The 12,745-nt window shown below is 39.5% G+C and overlaps 1 protein-coding gene across 3 annotated transcripts in view; it reads left to right on the top strand.

Annotated features, from left to right (window-relative positions):
- Positions 1–12,745, top strand: part of KCNQ1 (potassium voltage-gated channel subfamily Q member 1) — a 363,240-nt gene that overhangs the window by 244,146 nt on the left and 106,349 nt on the right. For all 3 annotated transcript variants that reach the window (XM_063333844.1, XM_063333843.1, XM_063333842.1), the window contains 4 exons: positions 767–842; positions 7,794–7,888; positions 8,569–8,615; positions 9,399–9,460. In XM_063333844.1, the coding sequence (XP_063189914.1) occupies positions 767–842; positions 7,794–7,888; positions 8,569–8,615; positions 9,399–9,460 (280 nt within the window). The remainder of the gene's footprint in view (positions 1–766; positions 843–7,793; positions 7,889–8,568; positions 8,616–9,398; positions 9,461–12,745) is intronic.

Below are 12,745 nucleotides of genomic sequence, written 5' to 3'. Positions count from 1 at the left end.
AAATAATTGCAGAGACTGAAAATCTGTTAACTACAAGGAGCAACTTATTATTTTTTAATTCTGTTTTCTGTTCATATGCACGTGCATGAAGAGGGGGGTATATTTGTTTAAAGACCTTTCAGATCATTTTGTCTTTATATGCCCTCACAGTTCGGTTTTGGGATAACTGTGTGTGGATGTTGCATCCAGATACCACAAGATCATTTGGATTGTTTAGCAGTCAACAAGTCAAAAATCTTTAAAGTGTTTTGGGGTTTTTTTAAATAATTTTTGAAAAACAAATTTGTGTAAGTGAAGAAACATACTGTACAGGACTTGGGGGTGGAAATAAAAAAAAAGCAACACAAAGAAACCACAAAAAAATCCCCAAAAGCTGGATTTCTAGAGTGACCGTGTATAAAAGCCGTGCACGGCTGCATATGCAGAAGCTTGATTGGTTTGGGGGGGTTGGGTTTTTTTGTGGCAATTAAACCAGGAAAGATGGGTGGAGGTTTGCTTAGACATAGGAGGAGGTTTTGTGGACACCTCTTTTTTACTGTGAAATGCGTGCAAACCTAGCATAGGTCGGATGAAATCCTGGATTTTTATAGCCTTCTTGAAAGGTGGGGAAGGTCAACATAATAGTGTGTTGTGCTCCCAGGCTGAATCGCAACTACTTACATTACACATTCACGTGTTAGTGAAGCATTTACTGCAGACTGTTATATTTATTGTCTGGACGGAGATGCTCTTTCACCCCGCTCACCTTGCCTCATTTTTCCTGCAGGCTGCGAGAACACCATCGTGCTGCAATTAAGGTGATTCGTAGGATGCAGTATTTTGTGGCAAAGAAAAAGTTTCAGGTGAGTTGTGAATAAAAAAACTCCTTTTCTAAATAGACCCTTTTATTCTCCTGATTCATTGTTCTTTTAGAAACTTAAGAGAGACTAACACAATTCGTTTCAGTAATGGTGAGCTACACCCACTATTCTCTTCTTCCCTCAATAGCGTGGTTGTTTAGCAGCAGGTTAGTCAACTGTGGATGCACTGGAAATAGGCTAAACTCCTGAAATGCAGTCTGAATTAAAATGTTATTTTCTGCTAATGGACTTGACCCTTAACCCTCTGTTATCACTGTCTCTTTCTCGCAGTGCAAACATTCTCATATGTCTCCATTAATTCTGAGCTGCGTGTTACTGTCATGCTGAGTCAGTAGGATTAGAGATTAAAATACTGCCTCAGCCTTGTTTCTGTCTCTTAGTCAATGATAATGAAATCCTGATAGGAAACCAGGGTGGAAATTTGTTAGCGTATTGGAAGGTTTCTCCTTCCTTTTCCTTTCTCCCGTCTGCATGGGTAGGGGACCTCCTTCCCAGTTGGTGAGATACGGGCTCTCTTTGCTCCTCTAGTCTTCACTGACGTACGCTTCCTGTGATATTGTGATACCATAAGCATTTAACAGTAGCTAATTAACCTCGTTGCCTGCTCTGAATAAAAAATTCTGACTGCAAACTTTCTAAGAATGTGGTTTCTAAATCAATTTCATTAATCCAGTAAAAACACCTGTCAACAGCCTTCAGCTTGATTTAAACCAGGTGAATATATACGTTTCTATTTATGTAAGAAATTTATTGCTTTATGTAAAATTAATTAATAAGGGACAATCTCCAGAGAACAGGCTTCACAACTGAAAATGCAAAGAGAGAGAGGAGCTTAACTGCCCACATCCATTTTCATATATGACCTTGCCACTACTGCTTACAATAGACTAAAAAGCTTTTCCGCCCTTAATCTAGACACCACCCCCCGCAAAGGGAGGGTGTTCTTTTTCCTTCAAATTTGAAAGGCGCAAAGTTTAGGATCAAAAAGATGATGATGACGATGACGACTAATGGTCCAAAGAGATCATTGTTTCTGTAAGGCGACGCTCGCTGCCGCTTCAAAACCACGATTCTGACTTCCTCATCGAAATGTAGAAGCACTGCCTGAATTCTTTAGCAATTTCCTACTTTGAATCTTTTTATTTTTACTAACACTTTATGGCTAAGTTTGCCTGAGCTTTGGAGAAATTAGTTTCAGTTGTGTAAAATGTATTCGGACTGTCACCATTTAGGCTGAAATCTCCCACGTCCGGGGTTTTCTTGAAGAGAGTGCTTTCAGAAAGTTCCTGCTGCCACATTTCACCTGTTGTTTTTATGAGACTAAAATTAAGGCAGGCACAATATCTGGACTCCTTGAAAATCAATTTTATAGTCATTTTGTTGAGAAGCTCCTTAACACTTGCTGGCCAGCACTTGTAACTTGGCAAGGGACGTGGCCCGTTCCAGTGGGGTGCCCACTGCTGTTCTGTGAAAAACTGCCTAAATGCGGCCAGTTCCATTAAACTTTAATTTATTCTCATTCTAAAACCTGATTGTGATCCTTTGCTGCGTGGTAATTACTGAATCATTGCTCTCATAAATTTAGATCATAAAATATTTGCCCTAGTGTTAACTAAACTGCTTAGAAACAAGAAATCTACACATTTTGTATCTACCTCCCGAGTGGTATTTGTCAAAAACAGATTTTGAAAATGCCTGAACACTGTGTGCAACGTTATCCACCTGGCAAATAAACAAAACTCCCCTGCGGCAGGTGATTTGATAGAAGCTGAAAAAGCATTTGACTGAATAGAATGGGACTATTCAGTTCGTACTTAAAACTCGTTTGTACTCGGTATCCCGGTCGCTAATCTGGCTTCTCAGTTGTACTCTCACTTTCGCATCTGCAAAAGGCCTGGTCTTGGCCATCTACAAAGTCCTTCCAACAAGGTTGTCTCTCATCCTTCTTTAGTAGTCTCTTTTCTTCCTGAGCTATCAATATTAGCTGTTACTAAAGAACTAAAAACGTCAGTGAGGCTGAAGTGAAACGTATCTCAAGGCACTCCTGCGTGCAAGGGATACGCGGCTGTTTGTCAGACGCAGAATGTCCCAATAGGAACCTATCGGGGCTATCTGATACTTCTTCATAATTTCTGAATACAGGGTTATGACCGAGTTTAAAAATTTGGAGAGCACCAAAGGTACAGTTTTCAAAAGCACCCAAGTAACTTAATGCACAAAGTCACCTTGAAATTCAAGCCACAAGGTGCTTTTGAAAATCTCTCCTGTAATTAAGAGATAATCACTGTCATTATTCTTTCCTCAAAAGTATGTTGTAAATCTGCTTTGTTCTATTGTATGCACATAAAATAGTCATAAGAAATTAAAATGTTTAAACATGTGCCAAGTAGTGACTATACAGTTCCTAATAACCAGTCCAATGCAATATCTGAAATCAAGGTAAAGCACAAGATGCATTTTAAAAATGTATCTTACAGCGTTGAAGAGGTCTGTATAGATGTTTTCTGCTAGATATTTGCCTTCGAAGCTTTTTGTGTTTATGTGAAATGTATCTTCCTAAAAGAAAATCCAGGAGTTTTTCGGGGTTGTTTTTTCTATAGATATTGAAAAAAAAAAATTCAGCTGAAGTCCATTGGACTATTCATGCTTAAAATTAGCTGGAAAATAATTGCAAGGCCAGCACTTAAAAGGAGTACTTTTTAGAGATGTCTCTGAAGCTTTTGGGGAGGGGGAAGCATAGGAAGAAGGAGAGGAAGAGGAAAATTTTGAAAATAGGTCCCAGCATGAACCCAGCGTGGTTCTTAAACTATACCAGCTGTTTGCAGGATACACCTGTATGCCTAAATCTGCCGAGATACATTTTTTTATTTTTTTTTAAGAGCTCAATTTATAATAGGGCCTGATGGCACCACAAGGACAAAAGTCAGAAAGAAGAGCCTTCCTGTTTAAAAAAAATAAAATAAAATAAATAAAGATAAGCTAAACAGGGAAACGGAGACATTTCAAAGGACATGAAAAGCAACTCTTTGTGAAGCATCGCACTTGCCCATCATTTCCTCTTTAAAAGAAGGATGTAGGATTAAGACAGAAAATTATGCTCTATTTTAAAGTCCAGGTTTGAATATAGTCCATATGACGATGTCCATGTAAGAACCCAGCATATTATTATAAAGAATTAATACCTTTTTTTATGGATGTGTTTATGCTCTCGTAAAATCTATAGGACTGTTTCAAATTGTGTAGGAAAGATCATATTCTAGTAGCAGTCAATGCAAGCCCTGTGCGTCAGTTAAGGTGAACGGCTCATGGTTAACGAAGCATTCTGTAGATTACAGGGAAAACAGTACTTAGAAACTAATGGTTTTCTAGGCTTCGTTCACCTCACCTACCAAAAATGAATTTCATTTATTAGTTATAAAGCAGGTGTCTTTGGCACAGTCTAACCTTAAAACTGAATTTCAGAAAGAAAATCACCATACTCGGTTATTCCATTAGCTGGATTCATGAGTAAATATCCTTTGTCTTCCAGTTAGGAAAGTTTCTAAATGTCTTAAGACTTATGTACGTGGATACGACTGTAGTATCCATCACGGATCCAGAGACCAGAGATTTGATCTCATTTCCCATTGTCATTTTGAAATCTTTTTTTTCTCTTTCCATGTAAATTTTTCCTTTTGAGTAAATCAGTTTCCTTCTAAAATACGTTTTTAACTTGTGTTATGTTTTTCACCACGGCAAATATTCTATACATAGCATAAACTAAAAATACAGGTTGCAGTTCCACTGACGACATGAGTAACTGTTGCCTGGGTTGTTACAATTCCACTGGAAAAATCTTGCATTTATAGTCTTATAATTCATCATTTTATGTGATTCATTTGTCATGGTATGAATCATGAATTGTGTGTGTAATCTTTTCTAATCACCATACTGGGCTGTACCAAACAATGCAGTTCAGAGCGTCCTGTGCTTCAAAGGATGTTCTACCCATTTTATTTGACTGTTATTTGGTTACATTTCCCAGAAATTCCCCTTGCACGGATTCCTCTCTCCCTTTCCCGGGTCTGCCTCCCTGTGCACGCAGTTACAGGGGAACAGCAATGGCCAGTGGTGCACTTTTAATACTTGCTGTTAGCTTTTGTGCTAACTTTTGCAAATTTTCATATATGATGAGGGAAATTTTAACTCATTTAAGAAGATTTTTGCCATGAGTATTGGTTAATTAGCAGAGGGACGAAAGCAAAAAAGAGAAGTTAAGGGAAGCTGTGGGCCTGACTCCTACTTTTGCTTCTTCAGTACTCACCCATTACGTGATGCAGGGCTTTTTTTCCTTTTACAAAACTAACGTGTCATCAGTATCAAGAGTATTTTCTCTTTAAAAGATCAGCTTTCAATGTGAAGCAATTACAGAATAATCAGTAGTGACTATTAAATACCCCATCGTACTCGGGAATTAGGCTTCATTCATAAATTCTATTTACTCCAGGTTTTCAGCTCTTGTTTTGAAGAGAAAGAAACAGCCCAGTAAATAAGAAACAGGCAGGGACGTACCTACTCTTTCTATTGTCAGACACCTGCTTCAGAGTACGAGGATGGCAGCAGAAAGCTCTGCTTTATTCTTACTGCTTTCCTGAACCTGTGTTTCCAAGCTGATTTTGCAGATTTCTCTCTTGCTTATTTATAGTGCAAAAATAATCCAAGAATTCTTTTTCTTTTTGTATCATCATGCCTGCAGTACTAGTCCATGGAAAGACTTATGGGCCTATGCCACCATTGAATCATATTTCTTTCTTTGTGGATGTTAGTTATGATTTATATGTGTGTAAGCAGTTGGGCTTCTTGGGAATTCTGTGTGCTCTTTGGTTAAACTGAAGCAATTCCCAATCCTGTTTAGTCTTCCACTAGAGAGTATCTCACATTCAGCCGAGGTTTGCAGTTGGCGGTGGGGAATCTGGCAGACTGAAATATAATTTGTTTGATGACGTGATATTATTAAAGTAATGATTCCTGAAACGTGTGAGCTACTTTTCAGGCAGGGCATGAAGGTGTCACAGTATGATTTTTATCTTGTATCCTGCTTTCCCTGGGCTTAAAGAAGAAGGTATCTGTGGCATGGAATTGGGGAAAACCTGCAACGTGTGAAATAAGGTTAAGCAGCATAGAGACATCCCCAGCTTTTGAAGTACAGATGACAAAATATTTCTGAGACCTCAAATGGGATACGAATTCTGATATGTTAGAAGCTACCACTGTAAACTTTTCCTTGTTCTCAAAAGATGCAAGAAAGGAGAAGTTGTAATACAGTTACATCTTCTCCTTTATATTATTTATATTTATGGTAATTTATATTATATGGTAATCCGTTCCCAAGTTTTTCACTAAACCGTGAAAATTATCTACAGAATATCTATAGACAGCATAATGAATTAGTCAGAAATACAGAATCAGAGAATAGTTTGGGTTGGAAGGGACCTTTAAAGGTCATCTAGTCCAACCCCCCTGCAATGAGCAGGGACATCTTCAACTAGAGCAGGTTGGTCAGATCTCCGTCCAACCTGACCTTGAACGTCTCCAGAGATGGGGCATATACCACCTCTCTGAGCAACCTGGTCCAATGTTTCGCCACCCTCATCGTAAAACATTTCTTCCTTATATCTAGTCTGAATCTACCATCTTTTAATTTAAAATCATTACTCCTTGTCCTGTTGCTGCAGGCCCTGCTAAGAAGTCTGTACCCATCTTTCTTATAAGTCGCCTTTAATTACTGAAGGCCACAATAAGGTCTCCCCAGAGCCTTCTCTTCTCCAGGCTGAACAACCCCAACTCTCTCAGCCTGTCCTCACAGGAGACGTGCTCCATCCCCTCTGATCATCTCTGTGGCCCTCCTCTGGACCAGCTCCAACAGGTCCATGTCATTCCTGTTGCTGAAGGCTCCAGAGCTGGACACAGTACTCTAGGTGGGATCCCACCAGAGTGGATTAGGGGGGCAGAATCACCTCCCTCAACCTGCTGGCATATCATTTATTGTTTGACTGATTTGATTAACATCTTTTAGAAAAAGTTTTCTACCAAATCGTAAGTTCAGGTGTTACTGTTCAGTCTAATGTGTGAAGTTTACACCCTACTCCTCTTCTCTGCTGTTTTAGAGCATCATTTCTGCTTCTTATATGTAGCTCTGGCCCTGATTGGACTCTAGTTTCTGGATGTAGGATTAAGATATTTTTAATTTTTCCCTGCACTTCGACAAGTTAATTCACTTGCTTTCTAGTTAGTCTTGGTGTTCATTGGTTAAAATTATGGTCTTTATCTTTAATACTACACAAAAGCGGTTTTATTGCTAATAGCTCCCATGTATGAAGTGCAAATTACGGACACGGGGCTTTCTTCCTGGTCATTCCTTGCATCAGTGTTTTCCTAGTATTTCCCAGTAGATTTGAAAGCTCAGCCACTCTTTCTGGAATAGGAAATCAGTCATGCACTTTCAACCAGGACTCTGCTTTAACCTTCCCGTGGCAAGAGCTGAACTGAGAAGTCCAGCTGTCTTGCTGCTGACTGAGAATAAGGGCTTGTGCATGTGAAAGACCTCTTTACTGTTCGGTGGCTGAGAAGTATGAACCTTATTTCCAGAAGAAATTAGAGTGACCACAAACTTCTGAGCAAAATGCCAGATATACCTTTTTTGGCCCCAAGTTCTTTTGGCCTCAAGTTCAGTGGATAATCGTTTGAAAGGCATGCAGTCCTGCAGTGACGAAAATGTGGATGAAATCAGAACTGTTGTAATTATTCCACAAAAAATGTGTGATCCTGGCAACAATGAAGTATCTCAAATGTTTACACAGTATTAAAAGGGGTTAAAAAAAACTTACTGCATTACCACAGACCATTCCTACATCCTTGTGGCTTAAAGGCATGTTTGGTTTTTTTATTTTACAGCAAGCTAGAAAGCCCTATGATGTCCGAGATGTTATTGAGCAGTATTCGCAGGGCCACCTCAACCTGATGGTGCGAATCAAGGAATTACAGCGGAGGTACGTCAATAAAGTTCAGTGTCTGTATCTGTAAACACCAGCAGAGGGATGTTTGTAAATAAATCAGTGATAGGGTCTGGGGATCAAAACCTGACAGGGTTACAGGTGCCATGTTGGTAGGACTGTGCAAAGTTATGGAGTATAAAAAGGCATTCAAGTAAAGTTTTCTTTTCACGCAGGAAGGAACAGGCAAAGAGCTAAAATCTGATGATCAGGACTTACAGTTTTCATTATACTTACATGTATTGCCTCAGTCTCTGCTAACTTGGACTATACACTGCAATCCCTATATGTTAGGGGCTGTACTATACATTCAGAGTGAAATACTGTCACCTGCTCTGGGAGAATTGCACTTCAGAGCAAACTAAGAGACGACAGATAGAAGCAACAAGTAAGCTGCAGAAGAACAAGGAAAAGAGGAAACAACTCTGTTCGCATGGAAAAGCGAGGGGCATGGTAAAACTTTACAGTGGGTAAAGAAGCTAAAGACCAATCTAAGTCCCATTTTGTTATTCTTTGTTTAATTTCAAGCTATTCTTAGCCCAAAGCAACTGCTTCACTTACTTACAGTGCAAACCAGAACTATTTTAACTTCACTTTGCTTGTTTGTGAAGAGATCTCCCCGCTCCAGCTACAGGAAGTGAAGATAAAAACTAAAAATCATGCTTTTTGGTTTATAGGTTGGACCAATCCATAGGGAAGCCATCTCTTTTTATCTCCGTCTCGGGTAAGTTAACATGAAGGATGTGTCTAAAGTTACTCTGATGAAGATATAATTAACGGAAAACACTTTTGTTTCCAAATTTTTGAACAGTGCCAACCAGTTGTGCTCTGAAGTTTAGGCATCCACAATAATATCTAGTCATCAACACCTTTAAAATAGGATTGTTCTTATTTAGATATTCAAAGCACCTACTTTCACTGAAGTTTTCAAAATGTTGGCTCTGTTGTCTCTGAGGCTCACCATATTTCGAATACAATACGTGCTATGATTAGAGAGTTCCCGTGAAATCAGTAATATTCACATTGAGCTTTGATATCTTTGAAAAGAGACTGGGGAAGGAGCACAAAGTTTGTTTGCGACAAGTCTGGCCAAAACTCTCTGTTAATGTCATTTTCAAACTCAGGTTTCTACACAGTTTACAGGGGAAAGAAGATAAAATGTTATCAAATGCATTGTTCAAGTTTGCTGTAGAGTCTTTTGTGTAATGGCAGATTCTTTTTAAATGGCAATTAAAACATTAACTAAATTGGGAGAAGTTTTGTACTCCCAGGTTAAAACATAACATTAAGGTTGAAAGTGCCTTAAACTTAAGGGCTATTAAAAGCCATGGCGTGGGCTAATGCTATAAAAAGAAACAAAAAGGTGCTTTTAAGGAATAGAAGGACCAGCCTGCAAAGGTGTTCAGTTACACTGCGTTGGTGGGCTAGTTAAACACACCCTGTTGTGGCTTGCTGCTATTTTGTTATACCACCATATATTAATTTGAAAATGTTTCTTGTTCCACAGAAAAAAGCAAAGATCGGGGGAATAACACGATTGGTGCCAGGCTGAACAGAGTGGAGGACAAGGTAAGCCTCAGTTAGACTGGCAGTGAACGAGGACGTGGTCTGCGATCGAACAGTGCTTGTTTCATAGGGCGTGGGGGAAAATTCAGCTTAAAATAGAGTTGAATGCCTGGCTTTTCCAGGTGATGGAGCATAGTTTTTGTGGGAGATTGTGGTTTTGGTTCTTTCTTGTCATTTTAACAGAATAAGAAGAAAACCAGACTTTAATTGATTTCGGTCTCTTTTGGGACTTGCTTGGGTTTTTGATTTTTAATTCTATATATTACACATGTCTCAATGCTCTACTTCCTTCCTCCACAATAGATAAAAGGCTCTGTTCCTTTAATTCCTTGGTATATTATGGTCCCTAAGATTTCCCTTTGATCGTTGCTCTGTTGTTTATATAACTCCACCTACAATTCCTTAGAGAGAGCAATAGCAAACGTTGTTCTGTCCTGGCTTTCATTCCTTATGACAAATGGAGTTTCTCCTTTCAAGTGACGTGAAGCCAGAAAAAATCAGACTTGTTCTATAATCTCAAATTAACAGTTAAGTGCTTTGTAACCCTTTATTTCAATGCTGGCTTTGCTTGCAAAATTAGATGACAGCTAGAGGCTATGTCGTTGTTAAAAAATATAGGTTTGCCCGTGTTGGTATTAAGGAAAGAAAGGGAGAGTTAAGAGAAATGGTTTGCATCCTTTACTGATCCCTTACAGCGATTTGGTGAGGGGGTGAAAGAATTTCTTTACCTTGGGATTATTTCATTCATGTATCTAAACTGTTCATTCAAGTGGACTGTTCATTAAGGACTGAAAATTTTTCTTGAGGGAAAGAGCCATCGAGTGTATGTGATAACCTCATGAAGGATTTGTTCTGAAGAAATATCCGGCCAATATTCTGTAAAGCAAAAGAGGTGTGAGCGACGCATCCCAAAGGATGCGAACTGAGCACCCTGATCTGTATTGATTCACTTGTGACGTATCCATTCCTTTACACACTTCTCCTTAAATACTGAAGATAAACTTGAATGGTAGTACTCAGAACTGGACTCAATCTATTGGAAATAAATGGCATTTTAAAGGTCACAGGTGCCTTTTGGTGTAAAGGCGACACACAGAAAGGGTGAAGTAGAAAACAGGAAGGTACAGTGCATTTTGCAGGAAGGAGAATCACTGTGCAGTGCTCCCTCGGATGGGTGGTTGGTGACTGTTCTTACACATGGAAGCCCTTTCCAGAAAGTTTGGATTACATGTATTTATTTTCTCTCCGTAATGTCAACTTAAAGGGTGGAACGCTAAAAAACGCCTTGTGACTTGTGACAAAGAGCAATAACTTTTCAGTTTGGACAAATAATTCTCAAATGACAGCGAAAATAGCTTCTCAGTGCTATTTGTGAAATCTCCGACGAGCCTGGGAAAGCTGTGGTGTTGTACTGGCTCAGAGATAAGCTGTTTGGGGGTTATTAATTACTCTTTTTACATCCTTACAAATAAGTACACTGTGAATTTATAGTGACTGTTGTTTTATGTCTTGTAATGGGACTGTAAAACACTCCCTGTTTAATTTTAGTATAGCTGGGTTAAATTTTAGCCTTGTTTTAAGTAACAGACCCTTCTTTCTTTGCAATTGCATGAGGTCATCTGTGGTTTCAGAGTTGTATGTTATCTGCCCTATACAGCTACTCCTATCTGCAGGAATTTTATCTGAAAGTAGCTGAAAGGCTAAAAATAGAGAATTTCGGTTGGACTCTGCAAACAGTGGCATACATGACAACACACCGGCAACGCTGAGATCACATTTTTGCCGCAGCTGCAGATGGTGGCCAAAGCTATTTTTTTGGTATTTTTGCTCTCTGATATTGGCCTTCTCTTTCCCGTAAAGGACATGGTATGCTTTCAGCATACAATTAAATCCTTCCCGAGCTGAGCAATATATAAAGGTTACCTATGTCAACCTGGTTTTTAAGGTGACTACATATTTTAAACAGTTACATCCCGTTTGGTTTGTGAATTAGTTTTTAATTTTTGACTTCTGAAGGAGAGATTTTCAGGGGTGCAGGCTAGTGTTAGCATCTAACCACCTTTTGCGCATTTGAAAAATCTCCTTTAAGTCATTTTAAAATGAGCTGTAGCCTTCTGAAAATATGTGGACACTCCTGCCACAGCAAAAAATGACATGGTACTTCCCATGCCGCAGAAATAAGCTGAGTTCTTCTAATAGATCTTTCTCAATGACAGTATGCTCCTTGCAGCAGAAGGCTGGTATACAGAAAGTCTGTGTTAAAGCAGGAAGGGAAGAAACCCTGAGCTTTTGTTTTTTTAAACTTTTGGGTGCTTAATGCTTGTGACTGTCTGCTGTCAGACCAGGATCTGCTGCTTCACAGAGGCAGAACCCAATTTTATGTATATTCCTATAGGCTTTTGTGGAGGTGGATTTTAACTCGAGAAGCATTTACAAATACAGATAATTCTGTCTTCAAAAGTATTTAATCATGGGACATTCTGGGACATCGTGTCTCTCTTGCAAAGCTTTTGTACTTGTGGCACAAGCAAACGTGCTCTGGAGGCATACATGTGGCTGGCGGTACAGAGGGCATGGCATGTGAAAGGGACATTTTAAAAATAAAATGCTTAGAGTCAAACAGCAGTGTGCTAGCAAGAATTATGGTACTTCATGGCACAAATCCGAATTTCCAAGTATTGAAGTCAGCAAAAAATCATGTTTTCTTCTTTTAAATTAGGAACGTGTTCATGTGAGGGAGAGTCCTGTAGAGTCCGTTCATCTTGTGCACTGAGTGAAACTTTGACCTTGTAATATATACAGTTTGTGATAATGTAACAAAGATTGTTTCCTAACATGCAAAAGCCAAGGGGAGGAATCACGCTTGCAGGAACCTTCCTGCAAATTCCTTCCCGTAGAATTTTGTCATTTTGGCAAGCAACTGAAAAGGTGGCTTTGTAAATGTAACCAGAAACTGCACAACCTGATAGGCCTTCGTGAGAAGAAATCACAATCCAATACGTTATCATGGCAGATTTTGACTTCGCCGTTGTTCTCTGTTGCTTATAAAGCTGAGGGTAGCCAATGCTGTGTTCTTCTCAAGGTGGATTGCCATGGCTGAGGGCCAGCAGTTGCAGCCCCCACCGTGCCCACCGCCCGGCCTGTGGGGAGACCAGCCAGCTTTGGTCCAAAGGCACAGAGCTGCGGTAGCCCAGTGCCCGGACTGAGCTCGTCAACCCCGTTAAGTAGCAATGGTCCAACTGTATGCACGTAGATACACCGGTCCGGTCCCTCAGAGAATGTTGTTGA

The sequence above is a fragment of the Chroicocephalus ridibundus genome, chromosome 4 (assembly GCF_963924245.1).
Source record: "Chroicocephalus ridibundus chromosome 4, bChrRid1.1, whole genome shotgun sequence".
Classification (NCBI taxonomy): Eukaryota; Metazoa; Chordata; class Aves; order Charadriiformes; family Laridae; genus Chroicocephalus; species Chroicocephalus ridibundus.
The sequence above is the reverse complement of the archived record's forward strand: the minus strand, read 5'-3'. Positions and strand labels throughout refer to the sequence as shown.